General features: G+C 36.6%; 1 protein-coding gene and 2 pseudogenes across 2 annotated transcripts; all 3 read left to right on the top strand.

Moving 5' to 3' along the window:
• Positions 1-3,590: 3,590 nt before the first annotated feature.
• On the top strand, positions 3,591-7,854 carry LOC143628430 (transmembrane 9 superfamily member 2-like). Its single transcript, XM_077098032.1, has 8 exons — positions 3,591-3,800; positions 5,030-5,070; positions 5,155-5,737; positions 5,828-5,965; positions 6,055-6,211; positions 6,778-7,262; positions 7,333-7,574; positions 7,655-7,854. The coding sequence occupies exons 1-7, from the start codon at positions 3,652-3,654 to the stop codon at positions 7,550-7,552; spliced, it is 1,773 nt and encodes a 590-aa protein (XP_076954147.1). The 5' UTR covers positions 3,591-3,651; the 3' UTR covers positions 7,553-7,574; positions 7,655-7,854.
• A 4,300-nt stretch (positions 7,855-12,154) lies between these two features.
• LOC143628449 (cytochrome P450 CYP72A219-like) lies at positions 12,155-15,820 on the top strand (annotated as a pseudogene). The gene is made up of 4 exons (XR_013152748.1): positions 12,155-12,159; positions 12,445-12,832; positions 12,913-13,240; positions 15,795-15,820. The product of XR_013152748.1 is annotated as a cytochrome P450 CYP72A219-like (transcript).
• Positions 15,821-16,746: 926 nt separating this feature from the next.
• Positions 16,747-18,788, top strand: LOC143628407 (putative oxidoreductase At4g09670; annotated as a pseudogene).
• The last annotated feature ends 7,536 nt before the right edge of the window (positions 18,789-26,324 follow it).

Below are 26,324 nucleotides of genomic sequence, written 5' to 3'. Positions count from 1 at the left end.
TCGAAGGTGATCAAAAAGCCCGATGCAAACTTTGTGGAACTTTCTTAAATCACGATTCAAACTCGACTTTGAGAAAGCATATCGAGAGGCCATTTTGCAAGGCCTTGAAAGGCGTTTGCTCAACCGACCAAGTGGACTTGGGTAAAGATGGTACCCGAATCATACATATGTGTCACCGCTCATTGGGTTGATCCGGTGACATGGCAATTGATGAAACATACCATCGCTTTTGAAAACTTCCCGTTCCCACATACCGCCGAAAAATTGTTTGAATTGGTTGATGAAGTTATAACGACTTACAACTTGAAAAATAAAATATTTTCGATTTCGTTTGACAACGCATCAAACAATACAAAGGCGGCCGAAAAATTTATCATTAAATATTCACCACCTTGTTACGGGGATTTTTTCATGTTCGATGTGTTGCACATATCATCAACTTGGTTGTTCAAAAAGGTCTCGACAATGACAACATTTGTCAAGATTTAAGTTTCTTTAGACTTATGTTATTATATGTTTTCAAAAGTGGTAAAAGAAGACATCTTGAATATAAGAACTATTGCAGGTCGGTTGAAAGAAAGTATTTGGGGCTGAACTGAGACGTTCCAACCCTACAAAGTTTTCATATGCTCAAGTGTCATATGCTCAACCCTACACTTGAACTTGTCATATGCTCAAGTGTGCTTTCGCCCAAGGCCAAACTCTACAAAGTTTTCATAACAATCTTGTTGATGTACGTGAGGCCGATATGGTTCCCGAAAGTGTTTGGGTCAATGTCGGTTATTTGTTAGAGTATCTTGATGTGTTCAAAACCTCAACAAAGTTATTGGGAGTTTATTATCCTACTAGTTATTGGGTTTTGCAAGAATTGTACAACATGTCTTCTACTTTTAGAGAGTTTGAGGAGAAGAACAAATTATTCAAGAATATTGTTGCGGTAATGAAGGAAAAGTTCTTAAAATATTTTGAAAACATACCGCCGTTCTTTACTTGTGCCGCCGCTTTAAACCCCTATTGGAATGTTAATGGGGTTGAGACATTGATCGAGGAAATATTCGACAACATGGGAATGCACGAGATCGACCTGAAGTTGTCGACGGAAGTGAATGAAAAGTTTAACAAACACCTTCAAGACCTTTATGACCATTATTTTCAAATTTATGGTCCAAGCGCGAGATCGTCTTTTGTGAGGCAAACAACGACTAGTAGGCCGTGCAAGGACAAACTTATAAACTTGATGAATGTGGTTCGTGAATCTTCATGAGGCAAAGAGGAAACACACCAACTAGCGAACTTGGTCGATATAGTGGAGCAAACTATGTTGAGGGCGCAACGGTCGACGAAATTCGCAATATTGATTTGTTGGCTTGGTGAAAAGGAAAACAAAACGAATTTCCTATTCTATCCGCCATGGCTTGTGATTTGCTTGCCGTACAAGCCTCAACGGTTGCTTCCGAATTGGTTTTTTCTCTTAGTGGGAGGGTATTATCAATGAGAAGAACAAAACTAACTCCCGAGTCTTTAGAGGTTTGCATTTTCCTAAAGGACCATTTGGATGCGGTGGATCGTGTACAACACAAGGCAAACTTCAAAGAGGAAATACTAATAGAGCGTCCTATTCATGATGAGGAAGCGAAGGATGGGCTTTCTTCCGATAATTCGGGTGGTGAAGAAGACGAAGCCTTCGAATCTTAATGCACGTATTTAATTTATTCGGAGCTATTAGAGCGGGATCCACTTTTTGGGGAATATGAGTCGAAGCAATAACAAGAATATTTCTAGTTTCATAATCCCTGGAGAGAAGGTTCACTAATAGGCCTAGGGAGAAGTCATTTGACTTATTCACATCCAGATCATGAATGTTTGGAATCCATATTATGCAAGGAGACATTGCTTTTGCTAATTCGAAATGAAGGGTGATATAAAGTAGGTCTTCATCTTCAGGCATCATATTCATAGTTAGCGCATTCATGCTAGTTAGCAGTTCCGGCTCCATATCAAGGATATCTTCACTAGCATCAATATCGTCACTAGCATCAATATCGTCAAAACCTTGAAACTTTTTATCCAGGAACTTGTTCAGAAATACCGTAATGAAAGGAAGATAGGAGTTTAGAAGACGGGGGTGAAGACGTACAAGAGTTGTAATTTTTATTTGTTTTAGTAAAATCATTAGTAACACGATCAAAGTTCAAGTAATATTTAGTTTTGATTTGTTTAATAACTAATTTTTTTTGTTTATTACTAGTAAATGTTTATTTTTTATTATAATAACGACGAACACTTTATTATATAAACAACAAAATATTACAAACATTATTAAAACATGACGATACTTAAACTAAAAAACAACTAAAACTATTAAACTAAAAAACAACTTAAACTAAAAAACGTCCGTCGTTTTAATCTGGCGTTCTACAACGATTAAGCGGTAGGTGCTTGAGTTGTAGAGCAAGACTACTCTTCCGCTTCCGCTTTCTTGGCATCCAATCTTTTTTTCTCACGACAATACTTATTGGTATGCTTGCGTAATGTTGAGTTCGGCCCCGCTTTCAGAAACTTTGAGCAGTACTTGCACCGGGTCATCTCTTGTGAGTCGGTCATGACACACAAATCGTAATGAACCCAAACATCGGGGCATCGTGTTGTTTCGATCACCATAACAACGTCGTCGTTAATTGCCATTTGTTGTCGGTTTAAGCTTAATTGTGATTTAGAGTGTGTTTTAAAGTAGTTTAACAAGTACACACAATACCTTGCTATTTATAGAATGTTGGTAACCTATTTATAGTTAAAAAGCCGGTTCCAACGGTCAAAAACGGCTATATAGCCGTTGGAACCGGTTTCTAACGGCTAGTAAGTTTAAAATTAAAAAAAAACCCGGTGGAACCGGTTTTACGTCATACCCGGTCCCGGTTCCTACCGGAACCGGTTCCATTAAGTTCTCCTTTTTGTCCATCAGGTCGGGTACGGAACCGAACCGGTTCCTGACCGGAACCGATCACACTTTGTACCCGGTATGAAAAAGACCGGTTCCAAACCGGTTCCGGGTTTTAAGAATAACCGATTTTGTGCACCTCTAATTACTATTATTACTATTATGGATACAAAATTCATTTAACAAATGATCCATCTAATTTAGACGTGGCTTTTGATATAGTCTCATCTTCAATAAACTAATCGTGGTTCAAATTAATGTGAGTCCATGTAAAATGACTTGCGCAATACATGCTTAAAACTCCTATAAGGCTATAACTAAGCCCGTTTGCTCATGCCTATTTGGAATACCTTTTTTAAGCTTTGGTATTAGTACACCCTTTACATTCGATTCAATTATTTTATTGATGATGGATTTTTTTTATCAAACTCTAAAAAATGTCGACGTGAGATAACATATCATTACTAAACTCAAACGATTACAATAAAGTTATTGTGCTAGTGAAAACGTGTCTATTCATAATATGAGATAAACGAAACGTGAAGGACCATTTATGTAACTTATTATTTTCCAAAACACATGAAAAGCACCCTTGAACAAACGTCACCTACTATATAAGGCCCCTAATATAGATTCAGAAACATGTATACAAACAAGATCAATCGGATCTATTGGTATCCAATCCAAAGTTACTTATAATTACCACCAGAAACATGTCGGTGATACGGTGGTTGACGGTGGCGCTGCTGGTAGTGGCATTATGCGTAGACGAAGTTCGATCGGACGCCTCAGATCACAAATACAAACCTGGCGATGAAGTACCTCTATACGCCAACAAAGTTGGCCCATTTCATAACCCTAGGTATGCAATCGTCTCTGTACACCTGTTAGATCTCTGTTTTATAGGTTTAATTTTATACATTTTTGTTTTTGTTAACGAATTGGTGGATCTGATTTGGTAGAATTAGGGTTTTTGTGTGCTTGTTGTTTTGCTGGATCTCAGATTCATGCTTTCAGTAATGTTGCTTAGGGTGGCTTTTATTTGCTTAGTTTTTTTAATCATTTTTTAATCGAGGTTTTAGATTGTTTGGTGATGCTTTAGCTGAGTTTAGATGTAGGCAGTGTTGTTGAATTGGCTAATCGGGCGGTCGGGTGGGGACCAGCGATCAATCCGGATTGGAATTTTTTATATACACGCACATGTTTTATATATGTAACTTTTATATATACACACATTTTTATATATACACATTTTCATGTGTAAATTACGCGCGCGCACACACACACACAATATTTTAAGTATTTTTTATAAAAAAAAATGCCTGTATATATAAAAATTTCATATAAAAATGTGTGTGCTTGAAATTGGCCGGAAAGTGCTGAGTTGTCAGAAATCTGGCTGGGAGCTGTCGCAAATTGCCGGAAATCGGCCGGAGTTAAGGGCAGAGTTAAGTACGATTAGGACCGACTAGGGGCAAAGCAATGGGCACAAATTGAGTCTGTTTATTAAGGGGTTGATATTAGGTAATAGGTGAGGTATACATTTTTTTTTCACTCTGTATATTACTACGTTAACATTATGAATATATGTTTTTTTACTTGTAGATCATTACATGATATTGTTAAATTATTCTTGATATAAATATTGTTGTTTTTGTGTCAACAAGTACTTTAACTGGGTTTGAATAGATTATTAAGTTCTTAATCAACCATCTTTTATAGATCTTGATGTGCACTATGTGAGCAACAATCATGTGTATAGTTCAAATTGAAAAGAGTTATTAAGAAATGGCGCAAAGGCCGTGTTTGACCTTGTATTGAATATATAAGAGTGCTAAATCTTTTAATAGCCATTTCACATTTGACACATTTATTTTGGTATAGAACTAAGTTTTAAAAGTCTATGATTAGAGATTGCCAATAATTATTTGTAATTTCTTGACATGAATCTGGAAAGGATATCTTTTTTTGTGGGCAAAGACAATTATGCTTTGCTTTATTTTTTTTAAACCTTCAGCTTGTTACATCATATTAGTTATGTTAACGGCTGCTTTGTAGAGCTCATTTTTATGTCCTTGTCTTATTTTACAGTGAAACGTACCGATATTTTGATCTACCTTTTTGTTTACCAGGTATGTTAGCAAGTATTCAGCCTTTGTTTTGTTATTGATCGTTGTCTATAGTTTAGCTTGAATGTAGCTTATTGTTATTTGCAGCTCATTTAAAGGAGAAATCAGAAGCTCTTGGTGAAGTACTAAACGGAGACCGTTTAGTCAGTGCTCCTTATAAACTCGACTTCATGGTTGAAAAAGATTCAGAAACCGTTTGCAAAAAAACACTTACAAAAGCCGAAGTATCCAAATTCCGAAGTGCAGTCACCAAAGATTATTATTTCCAAATGTACTACGACGACTTACCTTTCTGGGGCTTTCTAGGCAAGGTTGAAAAAGACAAAAATGACCCTAGTGAGGAAAAATACTACCTGTTTAAACATCTTCATTTTGAGATCCACTACAATAAAGATCGTGTGATAGAAATAAACGCAAAGGCTGACCCTAGTGCTGTTGTGGATCTCACTGAAGACAAAGAAACTGAGGTGGAATTTATGTACACGGTGAGGTGGAAAGAAACTAACGTTCCTTATGAGAGTAGAATGGAGAAATATGCTCAATCTTCTTCACAACCACATCACCTTGAAATTCACTGGTTTTCAATTATTAACTCGTGTGTCACGGTTCTTCTGTTAACTGGTTTCCTTGCCACCATTCTTATGCGAGTCCTTAAGAATGATTTTGTTAAGTAAGTAATTCAATGATTTAATTCGAATTTTCTTTTTATATTCTTTTTCCGTCTTCCATTGATCATATAATTATGGTTATTTGAAAAAAGGTATGCTCATGATGAAGAGGCAGCTGATGATCAAGAGGAAACTGGATGGAAGTACATTCATGGTGATGTGTTTAGGTACCCGAAGTATAAGTCTCTGTTTGCTGCTGCACTCGGTTCTGGTACCCAACTATTTGCTCTGTAAGTAAACTAAATATTACACGCCTTTCATTTCAGATTATTTTTTGTTAGCACTAATATTAACAGATTAACTACTTTTTGGTTTTCAGTGCACTTTTCATTTTCGGGCTTGCTCTTGTTGGTGTATTTTATCCATATAACCGAGGAGCTCTCTTTACCGCACTGGTTGTCATATATGCTCTTACATCCGGAATTGCAGGCTACACTGCAACCTCGTTTTATCACCAGCTAGAAGGAACCAACTGGGTATGTATAGGCCTGTAAATTAACCAAACGGACACGAATGGATCATGTTTGTGTTTTTTCGTTTAACTTTAACCAACAAACAATTGAACACAAGGGTTTCTTTGTCCATGTTTGTTCGATAAGAAAATTGGGCGTGCTTGTGTTCGTTTGTTAATAGTATGAACGAAAGGTTCACGAACGTAAATGAACGAACATAACTAAAAATAGATGAAAAAACATAATTGTGCGAACAATTGAATGTAAGCATGTATATAAAGCTGTTGGGTCTAAAGATTTGCTAAAACTAGACTAAGTTGTATAAGTGTAATGGGCTTAAGTTTTGTAACCAAAACAAACTTAAATTAATGAACATAAACGAATGATAACAAACCAACATAATTGAATCAACATAAATGAACGTTCACGAACGAGGGATGTGTTCATGCTCATTTGTTTATAAACAAACTTCCTGCTGAACGGCTTACGAATACTTTCACTGAATGTAATGTGTAATATGTTACTCTACTTATATTATTTTAGATCAATGTTGATAAAAGTTAATCTAATATGTTGATTTTAAACAACAGGTGCGGAACTTACTATTGACTGGCTGCCTGTTCTGTGGGCCCCTCTTTCTGACTTTCTGTTTCCTAAACACGGTTGCAATCGCGTACACTGCTACCGCAGCTCTACCTTTTGGTACAATAGTGGTGATTGTATTAATATGGACGTTGGTGACATCACCATTGCTAGTATTGGGTGGTATTGCTGGCAAAAACAGCAAGGCTGAATTTCAGGCACCCGTTCGCACGACAAAATACCCAAGAGAGATCCCGCCATTGCCTTGGTACCGTAAAACAATCCCTCAGATGGCCATGGCTGGTTTTCTTCCTTTCAGTGCAATCTACATTGAGCTTTATTACATCTTTGCCAGTGTGTGGGGCCACAAGATTTATACCATTTACAGTATCTTATTTATAGTCTTTATTATCCTACTCATTGTTACTGCCTTTATTACTGTCGCATTGACTTACTTCCAACTTGCTGCTGAAGACCATCAATGGTGGTGGAGGTATGTATAATTCATTTTTGACATTTGACTTTTGTGGTATGATAGTTGACTTGTTTTAAAATGTTATCAGGTCTTTTCTCTGTGGTGGCTCAACTGGTGTCTTTATCTATGGGTATTGTTTGTATTATTACTATGAGCGCTCTGACATGTCGGGATTCATGCAAACTTCGTTTTTCTTTGGTTACATGGCTTGCATCTGTTATGGTTTCTTTCTCATGCTTGGGACGGTAGGTTTCCGTGCTGCTTTGTTCTTTGTCCGACACATATACCGATCCATTAAGTGTGAATAGAAGCTCAACGTTCCATACTCAGGTAACGTGTTCCATACACATGCGTGTGTAATAATGTGATATGTATCATGCTAATGTATATATTTTAGCGATGTGTTCCAGGAGCTGCTTCTGCTACTGTTGAATGTGAAAGCTTAAAGGAAACTAGTATGTAGCCATGATGTTGAAGACCGTTTTATGTTTTATTAGGTTAATAAGATAAAGTTATGTTTTGATATGGTAGTGCTTATGTTGTTTGTTTTTGCTTTTGAAAAGAAAATAGGAAGGTAGATTGAGCTATACACTCAATTTTGACACACATATATAGACCCTTGTTTGTAATTGAACTCCATATCTATAGTGTGTTCATCTGCATCGGGTTATTGTTTTACATATGATCATAAATACGTGCCCTGCTTGCGGTGCGCGCATATAATGTATATATGTGTGAACCCTCGGGTGGGCAAAAGTAAAATTGCACTAATTTTGACGTTATTTTACTAATTTTGTGAAAATAACGTTAAAAGTGACGGAAGGTTAATCAGGCATCATGTGGTGGCGTTGATAGCCGAAAGACAAGGGTACATGCACCAATCAGCCGGCGTCCCGATGATTGAGTGCTATGTGCCTTATGTAATATGTCCAAGGTTTGATGCAAAACTACTATCGAGCCGGGGGTCTCACCGGAAGCAGCCTCTCTATCCCCATGGGGTAGAGGTAAGGCTGTCTACATCTTACCCTCCTCAGACCCTACCATAGCTTTATACTGAGTACGATGATGATGATGATGATGATGATGATGATGATGATGATATGATCATAAATACCAAAAACTAGTTATGATCGATCACTTATGTTAGTCTCCATCTTCATCTCAAAATTTTAAAGATTCTCATTTTTCTTCATCATTAATTTTTAGACGCCGAAGTCTCATTTTTCTTTAGCTTCAGGCGTTTCGGTTTGTCCATTGGAGAAATACAATAAAAAATAGAGATGGAGAATGGGATGTTGGAAGCTAAAACAGTAATTAGGATAAACTTATAAAAGATTATTTTTATATGATCTTGTAACCGATAATTAAAAAGATAAACGAATTAACCATCAAACTAGGGACTTTCAATTGTATTGGCTTAGCATGTTGAATGGTTGAATCCAAACATGGCCATTTTAACCGTTTATCTCACAACTAGGCAAACGGGTAGTACTCAAGTTGTAAGCGCGTTAAACATACAAATGGAAACGTGTTGGATGTGACAACCAAACAATTTGATTATTTTCATTTCGATTAGTGTTAGAAATTTCTTCTTTTTCATAAATACAATCTTAGTACAAACTGAACACGGTAATATTTTTAACTTTTCTTATTATTATAATACATAGAGATCTTGGTTTCTTAATTTAAAACGAGTTGCCTTGATTGCACATGTTTGGACTTAGTAGTATTGATGACTAGATAAGGAGACAATGAAAAGAGGAAAAGGATAAGGACATGCATTGGGTCATTGCATGTGTCATTTCCTTCGAGTTACTGTTGACGATAACGTTTTAGATTTTAGTGACTACAAAGTTGTATACTGATAGATGATATTGTCCGTGGATCAACTTATATTAAAAAAACCTTTGTTTACAACTAAGTTGTCATTTCCTTCCAAGTAAGTTTACAAAGATCTTTGTTTTAACCTTTTCTTTCTAATTTCTGTAAATAATAAATGTTGGGATCTAGGAGGAATGTGACACAAACTTGGTATATATATATATATATATATATATATATATATATATATATTGATTTCTTTTGAGAACCGCTTTGAGCTTTAAGAACTCGAAAGAACTCAACGTAACAAAATTTTTTTTTGAAACTTTTTTTACACATATGTAATACGTAAGTGTAAGTAATGTACAAAAAATTACCGTAATTTTTTACACACTGAATCGACTTATTACACATGTGTAACTAACATTTAAACTTGTGTAATTATAAAAAATACTTATTCTCTCTCCTGATTCATTTTTTAATCAAATTTAATCTCAGCCACACATTCAAACTCATTAAATTAAATGTGTGTTCCAAAATTGAGTTCTTAAAGTTCTTACAACTCATCAAGTTTTCAAAATATCCCTCCCATATATATATATATATCTAGGGTAAGGATCCTAAGAGAACCCTTTGCAAATTGAGAACTTTGAGAACCATTTTGGACTACTAAAAACACCTTTGAAAAAAATATTTATAAAAATCATAAAACAAAAAATAACAAAATTTTTAAAAAGTAAAAAAACCAAAATTCTTATATTTCATTCGGGTTTCATTAAAAAAAATAAAAAAAACTAAAAAAAATAAAAAAAAACGTCGTATTATACACATATGTATAATTTTATTTAATCTTTAGTTACGTAATATACACATATGTACAGTGTCATTTATCTTAAATTATACACATGTGTATAAAAAAATCATGTAAATGTACATATATGTATATATTATACATATGTGTATATAATTAGGCTAAATCGAGTTTTTTTATTTATTTTTATGAAACCGGGATGTTAAAATAAGAATTTTGGTTTTTTTACTTTTTTTATTTTTGTGTTTTTTTAATTTTATGATTTTTTTATTTTTGGGTTTTTTGTGGTCTAAAATGGTTCTCATGGTTCTCAATTTCAAAAAGGTTCTCTCATGATATATATATATATATATATATATATATATATATATATATAGGGGAGGGTTATTTTGAGAACCATGGTGAGTTTTAAAAACTTTAAGAACTCAATTTTGAACCACACATGTAATTAAATGACATGAAATATGTGGCTGAGATTAAATTTAATTAAAAAATGAAGCAGGAGAGAGAATAAGTATTTTTGATAATTACACAAGTTTAAACGTTAGTTACACATGTGTAAAAAGTTGTTTCGGTGTGTAAAAAATACTGTAATTTTTTGTAAATCACTTACAGTTACGTATTACACACGTGTAAAAAAAATTCAGAAAAAAAATTGTTACGTTGAGTTTTTTCAAGTTCTTATAACTCAAAGTGATTCTTAAAAGAAATCAATCTTTTATATATATATATATATATATATAAAACTTATGTGACATATTTTTTTATATATACGAGTCTTTCTCTATCTTTCTATCCTTAGTTTCATATTCTGGGAAGAAAAACCAACACGATGGATGCGGTAACAAACACGGTGGCGATCTCATGTGCTTTAGTAGTTGTACTATCCGTGTGGAAGATGGTAAACATGGTGTGGGTGAGACCGAAAAAGCTGGAGAAGTACCTGAGGAATCAAGGGATTAATGGAAGCAAATACAAGTTTTTGTTTGGTGACATGAAAGAGTTGTCTTTGATGTTTCAACAATCCAAATCTAAGCATATTAATATCGATGATGAAGATCAAGTTCTACCACACATTGCCACTTTCAACCATCAATCTCTGCAAAAATATGGTGAGTTCTTTCTTATACTTTGAGTTTGGACCTTCTAGAATGATTTAGAAACCATAAAAAAAAGTGTATATATTTCGGGTTATGAAAGAATTGATCAACTGATAACAAATAGTATTAGTGAATATTACTTTTTAAGGAATTAAGGGTTAATTAGTAACTGAAAACAAGTTCTTTTTAAATTATAAGATTAAATGAAAGAATAATGATCAAACCAACTATGGGTTTGTTGAGTTGTGCATCTCACCAAACTAAGATCTTTCATAGTCTGATAGTGTTTATTTTCCGATGAAGACAAAATAGATTAGATATCAATGACAATGAAAAAGTTAAAAACCTCTTCCTTTGGTTTCAATATGGTGGAACTTAAACTTTTAAATCCGAGTCCGAAAATAATCAAATAATCAAACTTCAAGTGGTGGTTCAAACCTTTTACCTTTAAATCACAACCAGTCGCATTGATTTCAGAGTGATGGAATCAGAATTTCCGATAGGAAGCAACAACGAAACATTAGCAAGTAGCGACGACGTTGTTAATTTTGGTCTTTGGAATCGGGAATTCTGATGGTCGCATTCCTTACTCGCTGACTGCTCATCCCCTCTCTAATTTATCTTCTGGTTGGTTTCGTTTGGGTTTTCAAAAATCATACAATACCACTCCCGAGCCCGAAACTATTACTAAAATATGGGCTATTGCGCTATATTTAGAACTTTTGAGCCCAAAACTATTACTACATATTAAAGAGGTGTTATGCTTCTTCTTAGAAGCTAAAAACTATAGTTCATCATTAAAAGTGAATGAACTAACTCATACAAGTAATCCATTTAACATGTGGCTATTGATTTTGGTTAAAAAGTTTTCCATTGCAACAATTGCAATGGCATCTTCTTATCGTTTTGTATTCTTTAAAATTTCATTTATATGTGTGTTACTTAAATTTTATTTTTTGCAGGGAGAAGTTTCGTCACATGGATTGGATGGGACCCAAGAGTGACTATTATGGACCCAGAGATCATTAAAGATTTATTAACGAAGTTAAATGACTTTCATAAGATGAGATCAAATCCATTCATTGAATATATATTTTGAAATGGGGTGTTTTCCGAAGTACTGATGACGGATTTTGAGTAAAGGTTGAAATTGTTTTGGTTTATGGGTGTTTCGTAAAATGGCGTTCATGGAAGTGTCATAGTTCCGTAAATCACATTCACTGATGTCACTAGAAGACATAAAAGTGGAAGCTTTCTTGTGTTTAATGCCCTGCAATCCTACCCGCTTTGGTGAATGCCATTTATGAAACATCCATAAACCAGAACACATTAAACTCTTCCAAATTGTGTTAGTTTATCTCCATAAACAATGATATGCTTTTGTTAATAAGAAATGATTGTGCATTAATAAGAAACAAACAAACAAATTAAGCTAATTGCTTAGATTATAATCGATCGACATATATAGGTTTCTTCCAACAAAGAGGAACAAGAGGATGAAAGCAATAGAAAATGAAGTACACAATTCAATATTAAGAATAATTCAAAACAGGCTCAAGGCAATGAAGGCTGGAGATGGTAACTATGATGATTTGCTAGGAATATTGCTTGAATCTAATAGCAGAGAGGTAGAGAAACACCAAAGTAAGAGTCAAGGAATGACTATCAATGAAGTTATTGAAGAGTGCAAACTCTTTTACCTTGCTGGACAAGAAACAACATCGAGTTTGCTTGTCTGGACGATGATTTTGTTGAGTAAACATCAAGAATGGCAGTCACGTGCTAGATAAGAGGTTTTGAGTGTTCTTGGAGACCAACCTACATTGGATATAGATGGGCTAAATCATCTCAAAGTTGTAAGTGTCTATAAAGTTAGTGAATATAATTAATTATACTAGTTTACATCTCTGAGTCATCTTTTATTCTTTCTACATAGGTAAATATGATCTTCTATGACGTTTTAAGGCTATATCCTCCATTTGTTGGACTATCACGCAAAGCTGCCAAGGATATCACATTGGGAGGATTTTCGTTACCGTCAGGAATCCAGATTGCATTACCAGTCATCCTACTTCATTATGATGAGCATCTATGGGGTAGCGATGCCCATAAATTTAAGCCCGAAAGGTTTTCTGAAGGAATCTCCAAGGCAACTAAAAATCGAGTCATTTACTTTCCATTTGGTTGGGGACCCCGTTTCTGCATTGGGCAAAACTTTGCATTGCTAGAAGCTAAAATTGCCATCGCAATGATGTTGCAAAAGTGTAGGTCCCCCAGGGGCGTCGCCGATCGATACGAGATCCGCACGAGGTCTAGGAGTGCGGAATCCTCCTAGACTCGTTTATTGGTGCAGAAGACGAAGAACACGATTACACACATACAAACACACGAACAAACACACGAACGGGATAAACACATCTGCAGATCTTTAATATAATAACCAAACACGTTACATACCGAACATAAACAGAAACACGGCCGACCCGAGGTGAGCTCTACCTCGGGCCGTCCCACACGACTCTCCCTCTCGGTTTCTCTCTAGACAATTGAACTACACAAAACACACTCTAACTTTTTTGGATCCTCAAACCTAAACAAGACACGTATATATATATCGAAACAACTTCGCGGGCTTGGGCTTGGGCCAGTAGGCGAAGTTGTTCTAACTTCGCCTACGGCAGAAGTTGTTACAACTTCGCCTACGGCAGAAGTTGTTACAACTTCGCCTACGGCAGAAGTTGTTACAACTTCGTACTTCGTTTCCGCTGATCAGAATTGCATAGCGACGGTCACAAAATGCACCAACAGACTCCCCTTTGACCGTTGCTCTCAATTCTAACAAACACAAAAGATCATCTGTTACAAAACATGCACCAACAGACTCCCTCTTAACTGATGATCTTCTGTTTGCTCTTCAACCAGCCGTGTCTGAAACTGTCGTGTAGCTTCACAAATCTACCAATCACCCAGCGTCTTCCATATCAGATCTCCCCTTCAGTGTAAGCTTCTCCGACTAAATAGATTGAGGTCTTTGAAATGCATGCATCCCCGTGCCTAATTAATCATCTCAACCAATCACGTGAGTCCTTCTGACTTCACCAACACGTGAAGTTGGGCTCCCTCCACAACTTCACCAACACGTCGGCATACGATAAGGTTTAATCTTCAACTACTCAATATCAAGTGATCAATTTCATCACAAAACCACCTTGACAGAATCTAACACACATGACCATTAATTAATCCGAAGCATCTTCAATCACCAGGGATAACGATCAAGAACATATAACACTTTAATTCCCGATTAAATCCAACTTGTTCCAGAATTTTCACTTTAATAAATAAGCATCACGTTTCATGATCCAATTCTCGAACGCCTTGAAAATAACATAAATAATATGCTCTGACCGCAATCCAGTAATGACGAAAACCTTCAGTTCAGATTGACTTTCTTCAGTTGGTCAACCTCGAACAACAACAATTTCATTGCCCACAAACACCCAAATATGTGTCAATATCCAGTTTCAATCAATATCCCATTCACAAACTCAACTCCATATCCAGAGTTGACACGTATTTGTTCACACGTAAGACCAAGAGATAACAAGTTTTACTCGTTGACGGAACAACGTCTTCGGTCTCACAATAATCGTGTACACCTGGCCATACAGACGAAAACTCCAAACACTTTTTTTTTTTTTTTAACTTCGCCTAAAGTCAACTTCGCTCCTCCTTAACTTCGCCTGTCCATAACGCCGCTTGTCCAAAACTTCGCCTGACAGATAACATCGCCTGAGATAAGCGAACTTGTGAGGTAGGCGAAGTTGTGAATAACTTCGCTTAACTTTATATCTTCGCCTAAACCCTAAAATTTAAGCGACAACTTCGCCTGAACCCCATAACTTCGCCTGCGGCGGCTGTTCGGCCAAAAACGCATCAGAAACGTGCCAGAAACACCAAAACGCAGATCTCGAACCATAGCATAAGAGCCTAAGGCTCTGATACCACTTGTAGGTCCCCCAGGGGCGTCGCCGATCGATACGAGATCCGCACGAGGTCTAGGAGTGCGGAATCCTCCTAGACTCGTTTATTGGTGTAGAAGACGAAGAACACGATTACACACAAACAAACACACGAACAAACACACGAACGGGATAAACACATCTGCAGATCTTTAATATAATAACCAAACACGTTACATACCGAACATAAACAGAAACACGGCCGACCCGAGGTGAGCTCTACCTCGGGCCGTCCCACACGACTCTCCCTCTCGGTTTCTCTCTAGACAATTGAACTACACAAAACACACTCTAACTTTTTTGGATCCTCAAACCTAAACAAGACACGTATATATATATCGAAACAACTTCGCGGGCTTGGGCTTGGGCCAGTAGGCGAAGTTGTTACAACTTCGCCTACGGCAGAAGTTGTTACAACTTCGCCTACGGCGAAGTTGTTCTAACTTCGTACTTCGTTTCCGCTGATCAGAATTGCATAGCGACGGTCACAAAATGCACCAGCAAAAAATTCTCTTTTGAATTATCTCAATCCTATGTTCATGCTCCTACCGTTGTTCTCACCCTTCAACCACAATATGGCGCACATCTAATTTTGCGCAAACTCTAGTAATATCATGTAGGATTATTGCTTTAGAGGTCTACATATAAAACATGGCTATGTATGATATAATTCGTGTAATAAGAAAAGGAATGTGTAATATATGTTGACAACTTGGCATTAAAAACTTATAGCCGTATATGCTGAGTTTTTTTTTGTTTGGACTATGCTTATACATATATTGCATTTTCGTGATAGCATCATCACAAACTTGGTATGAGTAACGTGTGATGAGTGGTAACTAGCACGAGCTAGTTATCGTGCTACGTCACTAGCCACCCGTTAATTTAAGCGTTGTGGGTTAAGTAGCCACAAGTACAACCTCATTAAAATAATAATTAAACTATTTAAAAATTAAAAAAAAAAGAAAGTGATAATATAGATTGTTTTAAACAATCAACTCTTTGGTTGTGACGGTGGACCCACTATCTATTTTGTATAATGCCATTATTGGTGTGTCGCTCCCCACATATGGCACCCTATATAAATTGCCCATCCGCCCCATCGTGATGTGGCAGTCTCTATCATACCAACATGCATAGATGACGTCTCCATAACCCATAACCTAAGAAATAACTTTCATATTTGTCCATCCAGTATTTATACATTTTATATAAAGTTAAAATAAAATTAATACACGTTGAGTGGAAAATTGTGGAATCATCAATGGCCATTGTCGTAGAAGAATATAAACAATGCACAAGGAGGCTAGCTATATGACATCCACTTTCATCCTCCTTCATGGAGTTGGATAAATGTGTCACTCTCCGACTAGTGAGAGTTCAAGTCCTGTACGATGGTTTTAAAAAATAATATATATATATATATGAGTTGGAAGCCAACCAGATAAATGACTTGATACATAATGGTCACATAGTTTTTACATATTTGAGTGACTAAAAAGGACTAGTATTACAATATAATTACTCAAAACTGAAAATGAGAGAATTTTTTATGATACCATTAAACCCTTTAAAAAATAGTATAAAATCTTTTATTACAAGAACAAAAGGTAGTTGAAGGGGCATATATCTTTTAAATGATTAAAAATCATTGGTTCACATTGATTTCCGGTTTTTCATGTCTTATCTTTCCTAGCCTTGTAAATAAATTAAACAAGAGAGTGTACAAAGATAACATAGAACAAAAAATGACTGATGAGGAAACCCAAGTACGTTTTGGTATATTAGGCTGTGCTGAGATAGCAAGAAAAGTAAGCAGAGCTATACATCTCTCTCCCAATTCAATCCTTCATGCCATCTCGAGTCGTTCGATCGAAAAAGCGAAACACTTTGCCATTAAAAACAATTTGTCGGAGTCGGTGAAGATATATGGCAGCTACGAGGAGGTGTTGGATGATTCGTTAGTCGATGCGGTGTATGTTCCATTGCCAACAAGCCTTCACCTGAAATGGGCTGTGTTGGCTGCAGAAAAGAAAAAAACATGTGTTGCTCGAGAAACCAACGGCTTTAAATGTAGGCGAGCTGGATCGGATACTTGATGCTTGTGAATCCAACGGTGTCCAGTTTATGGATGGAAGTATGTGGTATCATCATCCTAGGACAGCAAGGATGAAGGAGTTTGTTTCTGATCCTATGCTCTTTGGTCAAGTTAAAACGGTAACATTTTAGTGTACCTTTTAACCGTTTATATTAGTTACAATGTTCTGTTTTTCTTGGTGTTGTCTTATTAACATAACACATTATTTACTTCTGATCAAAAAAGTTTTTATAATTTTAGAACTGACAAAATTTGGTACTTCTTGGTACTACCAACAATAGGCTATTTCATTCTATGCATTGAAGCTTAACATTTCCTAGATGAAACTAAAACTATAACTCATTGACCGACGATAATCCATAACTGCAATCTAACTTATGTCAATTTTAACAATCACTTTTGTAGTCAAGGGTAATTCCACTGTCATTTTATCATCACAAATCGATTTATTCTTGAATTTACTTGATTTCGTTTACAAGGAAGATAAGTTTTCCCCATTTCGATCATAATTTTCCATGTGAGCGAAATCAAGTGTGTAAATGTATGACAATTATGCTAGTGAGATTGTCTTTAACAAAACTAAAAGCTAGAAATATTATCAGGTGTCAAATTATCACCCAATGAGCTATATTTTATATCATTAAATCCAATTTAGCTAAAACTGTTTTTTTTTTCCGGGTGATATTCTCTAGTTATTCACAAAAGGTTGAAAGTTAATAGAATGTCTTGGTGAGTTGGTGTTGGTGGTAGATGATAAAATAGGCACCAGGATGAAGAGGGTATATAATATGTATGTTGTGGTAACAAGTAATTAGGTAATAGTTATTTGAAATTAAATACGTTTAGTTGTTTACGTAACAATATTGCTACTATATTTTGAAATTACCATACATTGGACCCATTAGTTAGTTAATTTTTGTAAACTCTTGGTTTATTTTTGTTTAACTCGGTTTGTTTGCCTATAACATTTTCTTGTTATATGATCTACAGTTCCTCATCATTCTTGCCACCCCCACAATTTTTTGAGAACAACATCAGAACAAAGGCAGATTTAGATGGCTTTGGAGCATTAGGGGATGCTGGCTGGTATTGCATCGGAGCGATTATGTTGGCAATGAACTATAAATTGCCCACTACTGTCATAGCTTTACCTGCAACCATTTTCAACTCCAGTGGAGTCATCATGTCCACAACTGTTGCCTTTCACTGGGAACAAGAGGGAACCACTGCAACCTTTTACTGCTCGTTCCTGTCACACGAGACTATGGGTGTATCAGTCTTGGGATCCAAAGGATCATTTCATGTTGAAGATTTGATCATTCCTTATGAAGAGAGTTCAGCTTCTTTTAATTTCACCTCAGGTGCAGCTTTTGTTGATCTTCATATCGGATGGAATATGAAGGAGCAAGAGGTTGAAGTGCGCAACGAGCTTCCACAAGAGGCGTTGATGATTAAAGAGTTCTCAAGGTTGGTGAAAGGAATAAAGGATTCCAAGATTAGACCGGATACAATGTGGGGGTGACATCAGTAGAACAAGTCAGGTTGTTTTGGATGCTGTGAAATCATCGATCGATAGTGGTTTTAAGATGGTGTATATTTGATCAATAAAGCTCACCGGCCGCAAAATATATGATTATATGTAGATCCAAAATGGCAACATTATTTTCTTCTTGTGAAGTGACCAAACAATGTCAACTTTACAACTTATATAACATGTATCTTCTCAAAGGAGTATTCACTTTTAAGTGACCAAGTCCATTTACCTCAAGATGTGTTAACTACTACTAGAAAGAGGCAAAATTTCTAAGGAAAATTTTATAGAAGAAAAAGTTGTGGTGGAAATTCGTATACGTTTTTTATGAACTGCAATGTAATATCCTAATATAATATAACAATAATAAGAGCATATGTAGTAGATAGCCCCTTTGTGCGACATGTGGCGCCATGTCAGCATAGGGTTATTTTTTTGGCTCAAATGGGCAATGTTGCAAAAGTCGATAGACGAACCCTAGGTGGCCAACTGAGGAGTTGACTGTACTCGGAGTACTAGAAAATGGTAAATATAAAGCAAATATTTTTTGAAGAGTATATATATGTCAAATACCATAAGTTTACTAATATTTATAACAAAATAAGTGAATATCAATATCGATCAATAAGAGAAATACATTTTAAATATTAAATTATTCTAAATAGTGCAAATCATTAATTGAAAAAAATGATATTTATTTCTTTAATATTACATAGTTACGAATTATGTTGTATTTATTTAAGTCAAAACCGGTCAAAGTTGGCCGACTAGACATGATTCTGGCTGAGGTTAACCAACTTTGATCGATTTTTAGCAACTAGGCGGAGTTAAAGAAACTCGTCTCGACGCCATGCCTTGTAGCGAGTACTCGAGGAGTGCTCGGCCTTATAGACCTTCTTTTACAACATTGGAAATGAGTGTAGTGGATGGAGCCCCTTCAAAGCATTACCCTATTATTATATTTTATTATCAAAATAAACAAAAAACAAACCCACCAATCACATTCCACTATTTCCCCCACCTTCGCCCTACCCAACGCTGTGTAGGCAGCGCTCCCCCCTTCGAAATGCCCAAAGCATCCCGGGGGCGGTGTTCACGGAGCTTTGGGCCTCTTTCGAGGCCCATGGTGCCCCATTACATTGAGTCTAATAACTAATGAAACACAACTCCACATTTTGTATTTCCAATGTATGAATAAAATTTCGAGGTTTAATTCTGCTTGCTTATAAATTTACTGATAAATAAATGTTATATTTTAAAACCTAAAATCTAAATATATTTTAATGAATTGTTGGAATGTTAAAGTCAAATCCTGGATAAAACAGTTGGTTAAAATGGTCAAGTCTAACTTAAAGGACCAGAGTTGTTATTAACTGATTGTTGATATAACTTTGGTGGCTTATGATAGAAGTTTAATAAGTGAAGGACTGGTTCTGCCAAATTTACCTAGTTGTTTTGTTATCAGTCGTTAATCTCTAATTTGGGGATAAACAGTCTGTTCTTAGGGTTTGATTAGTTTAGTTCAATTCATTGTAACTTCTTGATTTCTTTTTCTCTATAATCATTTGTATTCGAGTTGTTGATAATTATTCTTCGATTTAAACCTTTAATTGTTTGATTCTTTGGTGGATTTTTACTACAACTGGTATCAGAGCTAAGGATCGTATCGATTCAAAGAAGACGATTATTCTGTCTTCTTTTATAATCCAAAGACGATTCAAAGTTAAAGGTTTAAATCACGATGGTGTCGACGAAGTTCGAGTTAGAAAAGTTTGACAGGAAGAACTACTTCAACCTTTGGAGGGTGAAGATAAGGGCATTGTTTGTACATCAGGGTTAGTGGAACCAAACATGTTGGAGGGTCTGACGAATAGAGAGAAGAAATATATACTTGAGAAGGCTCATAATGCGATTATCTTGAGCCTCGACGATCGAGTTCTTCAAGAAGTGTCTAAAGAAATCACTGTTGTGACTGTTTGGGCAAAATTAGAATCATTGTACATAACCAAGTCTATTGCAAATCGTTTGTATATCAAGAAGAGGTTGTATACCTTTCAAATGACTTCTGGGAAGTCAACTGAAAAGCACATTATTGAGTTCAATAATTTGGTTATTGATATGGAAAACATTGAGGTTACATTAGATGATGAGGATCAAGTGATCATATTCTTAACCTCTCTTCCATGGTCCTATGAGAATTTTGTTGATACACTAATGTATGCAAGTGAAACATTGACTATGGAAGAAGTTTTGGCTGCCCTTAATTCCAAAGAGTTAAAGAAAAGATTGGATTCAAAAGAAGAAGGTGGAGAAGGGCTGACTTTAAGGGGAAGAACGGATCAAAGGAGTTGGTCTAAAACCAAGAATACTCTAATATCAAAATCTAAAGGTAAAATGAGATGTTTTGTGTGCAATTAAGAAAAACACTTCAAAAGAGTTTTCCCAAAATTGAAAAAGAAGAAAGAAGGGGAGGTTGGTTACAGTTCTAAGTCTTATACTTCAAAAGATGACTCCTTTGGTAGGTATGAAAGTTCAGATGTGATGACATTTTGCTCTAATTGGGTGGATTCTTGACTCTGGTTGTTCTTTTCACATGACACCAGCCAAATTATATTTCAAAGAACTAAAGCTTGAAAATCTTGTTGAGGCCCGCCAGATTGTTGGGATAGGCACAATTTCTTTCAGATTGAATGATGGAAGTGAAATTAATGTGCATGATGTCTGGTATATACCTAGCCTTAAGAGAAGTCTTATGCCCCTAAGTAATTTTGAAAAGGATGTGTATCAAATAGATCTTAAGGATGGAAAAGCCAAGGTTGTAAAAGGTGCTTTAGTAGTTTTGACTAGTTTTAGGTTGGGGAACAATACTCGTCAGATGGCGAAGTAGTACAGGGTAATGCATCTGTTGCAATGTCCAAATTAGATAATGCATTATTATTGCATAGAAGGGTTGGACATTTAAGTGAACAAGGACTGGTTAAACTTAGAAAGCAATAGATCATTGATGAATTCAAAATAGATGATATTGGCTTTTGTGAAACACTTGTTCTTAGCAAAAAGAAAAGGGTTAAGTTTAAGAAGGGTAAACATGTCCCTAGAGGGATATTAGATTATGTACACTTTGATATGTGGGGTCCTTTTAAGGTTGATACTCTAGGTGGTGGTAGATATTTTATATCCATAATTGATGATTTTTCCAAAAGGGTTTGGGTATATTTGTTAAAGAACAAAAGTGATGCTTTTTTGATGAGTTTAAAGATTGGAAAACTTTGGTAAAAAACCAAACAAATAGAATAATTAAGAGATTGAGGACAGATAATGGTTTGGAATTATGTAATAGTGAATTTGAATAATTGTGTAAAGATGTGAGTATTGGGAGACACCTAACTATTCCCGGTACTCCTTAGCAAAATGGTATTGCTGAGAGGATGAACATGACTTTGATAGAAAGAGTTAGGTGTATAAGGTTGAGCTCAGGTATTCCAAAGTGTTTTTGGGGTGAGTTAGTCACTACTGCAACCTATTTGATTAACATATCACCTTCAAGAGCTATTGAAATGAAGACTCCCATGGATATGTGGACAGGGGAGAAGCCATATTATGGTCACTTAAGAGTAGTAGGGTCTCTGACTTATGCTCATATGTCAAGATAATCTGGATCCTAGAGCTCAAAAGTGCATATTCTTAGGCTACCATGAAGGAGTTAAGGGATATAGGTTGTGGAGGGTTGATAGTGGAAGTTCAAAAGTGATTTTAAGCAGAAATTTAAAGTTCAATGATAATGTGTTTTATAGAGATGTGGTTGGTTCTAGTGGGATTAATGATCTTAATTTTAATTATGTTCCTAAGAGTATACAAATTGAGGTGGAGTCATGTACACAGGGTGAAGAGATACTTCAGGTACAGGGACATATATGGAAACTTTAGAAGAATCCTCTAGTTATAACTTGGCTAGAGATAGAACCAGAAGAAATATTGTGAAACCTCTAAGGTTTAGAGACGGAGAGATGTGTCTGTTGTAGCATTTAGCATTGCTAAACAAGAAATTATTTATTAACCTCTGACCTTTAATGATGCATTCAACTCAAAAGAAAAAGATAAGTGGTTTGAGGCCATGAAGGAGGGATGGCTTCATTAAACAAGAACCAAACTTGGAATTAGTTGACAAGCCCAAGGAGTAGAAATTGGCTACTTGTAAGTGGATCTACAAATTAAAAATTGGTGTACTTGGTGATAGTGGTCCAAGATTTAAGGCAAGGTTGATTGCAAAAGGCTTCGCACAAAGGGCTGGTGTAGACTATGATGAGATATTCTCACAAGTTGTGAAGCATACCTCTATAACGGTAGTTTTGTCAATTTTTGCAGCATTTGATTATGATATGGAACAATTGGATGTCAAAACTGCGTTCTTGCATGGTTTTTTGGATGATACTATTACCCACTCCATGGCATGACACCTTTCGCTCATCCATTCCGCCCGCCCGCCCAGACGCGGCGCCTTTTCTCATTATCATCTACCGCCCTTTCTTTCCTCCCCGCTATTCACGCATGAAGATCGTCGTATGTATGCTCGACTTCGGGTGTCGGTGCTAAAGTATAGGTAGGAGTACATTATGGCAGGATCCGTCACCCGGGCAAACCAACCCTCCTCCAAGAAGAATTGTGCTATGCCCCCCCGATCCCTATAGAGCGAAAGAGCTGCCTGGTGATCCCTAGGTTGCAGCGCGTTCGGTCGTTAACTCCTCGCGCCGCTGCCGCCGTTTCTAGGACCGACCGACGCCTCACCTGCACAGGTACCTACCTAGTGTCGGTCGCACATTCAACATAGCGTTTGGACTCATGTGCCTTCCAGAACCAGGGGTCTTCGAGCCTGCTGCGTACGATTAGCCAGCCTTGCGGCGGCAAAAGGATTCTAAGCCCCCCCATGCTACGGTTCCCTGCGGTCCGAACCCGGTGCCGCATTAGGTTAGGGAACTGGGCGATAATAGCTCCTCCGCATCCCAAAGCGCGCTGCCCTCCTAGGCGCGCAACACTAAGTAATCCAAGCCAACCCACATTACTGACTAACGGTGGATAATCAAATTTCTTAGACGTACTAAAGACAACTCCATGAATGAGCAAAATGAAGGTTGCATTAATGAGAAAGATCTCTGGGGAAACCGCTAAAAAAAGATTGAACATGTGGGAGGATCCGAACGAATTCTGCTTTCATTTCCCACGTATGGAGCACTGAGTTACTTACGTTACGGTCTGAAGAAGGTAGGCTTGCACGCGGCTAGGAAGGCTACGTCCCATGCGTCAGTTTGTGGATCGCGGTCACTCTACTTGCTCTTGTTGCCTGCTCCTCCGCTTGTCACGAAAGATTATGCCTTGAAGAATGAACGACTGAGAGATCAAACTCCAATGCTAGGAAACTTCCGAGACTAAAGCCCCCTTACCAAGAGCACAGTGATGAGCAGGTACAGGATCCAGCAAGACGGGAGGAAGGAAGATTCGAATGATGGAACGGCCGACAGCTACTTGGGTTAGGCGGCTCAGTGAGACAGGGAAGGGCGAACGAAATGGTGGCTCAGGGAGCCAAATACATGAATAAAGGTATACTGTAGAGCTATCACTGCTTGACTGCTATAGTGAAGCTCTTACTGCCTCTCGTGAGAGAGATCCTTGAGTGGAACCGAGGCCGCTGGAAGTTGTTAGCTAATAAACTTGCTTGCAAAGCGGCGTGAACTCTTTCAGACCCTTGCATTGCACACCTTTTTTAGCCGGCCTTCTCTTTCATAGAAATTTCAGAGAGTAGATTCGTTCAATATCCAAAGCACTGAGACTCGGTTGACAAGCTCATTGGCAAGACCGGAGGGGCTAGGTCGGAAATCAGGGTATCTATATGGCTCAACCATTGGGATTCATTGAAAAAGGTTAAAAGAATAAGGTTTGTTTGCTAAAAAGATCTCTATATAGCTTAAAGCAGTCTCCTAGACAATAGTATAGGAGCTTTGATGAGTTTATGATTACTCATGGTTTTTCAAGGAGCTCCTTTGACAGTTGTGAATACTACAGGGAATGGAGCAGTTTTAAGTTCATCTATTTTTTATTATATGTAGATGACATGTTGTTGGCTTGTCAAAGTAAGGCTGAGATAGATACAACAAAGAGATTGATGATGTTGGAATTTGAAATGAAAGAGCTTGGTGAAGCTAAGAAGATATTAAGTATGGAGATAGGTATTGACATAAGTCAAAGAGTGTTGAGACTAACCTAGTCAGGTTATACAGAAAAGATCTTAAAGGAATATGGTATGAATAGGTCAACTGTAAAAGTTGTGTTTACTCCTACTGCAGCTCATTTCAAATTTTCCGTACAAGACTCACCAAAGACAGAAGAAGAAATCAGGTACATGATTAAGATACCTTATGCAAATGTTGTTGATAGTCTTATGTATCTTATGGTTTGCACTAGACCAGATTTGGGTTATGCTGTTAGTTTGGTAAGTAGATATTTAACAGCTCCTTGTAAGAACCATTGGGAGTCTGTTAAATGGATTTTGAGGTATTTGAAGGGTACTAAGGGGCATGGTTTAGTTTTTGGGAAACATGTAGGGGAGAGTCAGAGTCAAATAAAAGGATTTGTTGACTCTGATTATGCTAAAGACCTTGCCAAAGGTAGGTCTATAAAAGGCTATGTGTTTAAATTTATGGGTAATACAATTAGTTGGAAAGCTTAGTTGCAGAGGGTGATAGCTTTATCAACCATAGAGGCTGAGTATATGGCATTGATTGAAGCAGTAAAAGAAGCTCTTTGATTCAAAAAGATGGTTTTTGATCTAGGGGTAAAATGTCCAAAACTGTAATATTTTGTGACTATTAAGGTGTAACAACTCGGATTCTCCAAAGTAATGTTTATATCCGTTACCCGACCCGATTATGTTCGGAAAATTTTATCGATAAAAATATCACGGTTATCGAGTAATTATTATTTTATTTGGTATTATGTAACATTCCGAATTTGATAATATTAAATAAAGAAAGTTGTGTTTAGTTTTGTGTGTAAGTATTTATTTAGAATAAATAAAAGAAAAGAATATGGACTTGGAATAATTAAGATGGATTAAGGTATGAGATGGGCCTTAGGTCCATGGGCTTTAAGGAGTATAATACTCCCTTAAACCACCCCAAAACCCTAAATCCTCATTTCCATCTTTCCATAATCGCCTACACACTCAAAACACACACACGTCCTTGCTAATCGCGGCCGAGAGCGAGGGAGAGAAGGAGAAGCGAGATCGAACGTTGAATATTAATAGATCTTCAACATACAAGATAAATACAAGATTTAAGTTTCATAACCAAGCTAACCGAGACCAAACGAACACGTAAAGGTATGTTCTTGATCTTATAGTTTATGAATTAATGAACGGTTGGCCTTGAAACTTAAAACTAGGGTAGATAGGGTATAAACGAACCATAAAGTAGCAAACATGATGTTAGAAACGAACTTAACGAACCCATGGCTATGTACGGCCCGTTTAAAGAAACCCTAGATCTAGTTTGAGCATCTTAGCCATAAAGATCCAAGCTTTACGTTCATTCGGGTCAAGTTTGGACCGCAAACGGTTAAGGGAACGTTTGGTGCTAAGGACAAACCATAATAAGTGCACTAAGGTCGCGAAACGTGCGATGAAACGAACCCTGGACAGCAGC

This window comes from Bidens hawaiensis, unplaced genomic scaffold, assembly GCF_021521415.1.
Source record: "Bidens hawaiensis isolate Kalapana, Puna unplaced genomic scaffold, B.hawaiensis_p1.1 tig00004973_1, whole genome shotgun sequence".
Taxonomy (NCBI): Eukaryota; Viridiplantae; Streptophyta; class Magnoliopsida; order Asterales; family Asteraceae; genus Bidens; species Bidens hawaiensis.
This window is presented reverse-complemented; position numbering and strand designations above follow the sequence as displayed.

Excerpts from the sequence above, each read along its gene's own strand:
- LOC143628430 (XM_077098032.1), top strand. The coding sequence starts at position 3,652 with ATGTCGGTGATACGGTGGTTGACGGTGGCGCTGCTGGTAGTGGCATTA. Across the intron at positions 5,071-5,154 it reads TCTACCTTTTTGTTTACCAG|CTCATTTAAAGGAGAAATCA; the intron begins GTATGTTAGCAA and ends TGTTATTTGCAG. Across the intron at positions 7,263-7,332 it reads GACCATCAATGGTGGTGGAG|GTCTTTTCTCTGTGGTGGCT; the intron begins GTATGTATAATT and ends AAATGTTATCAG.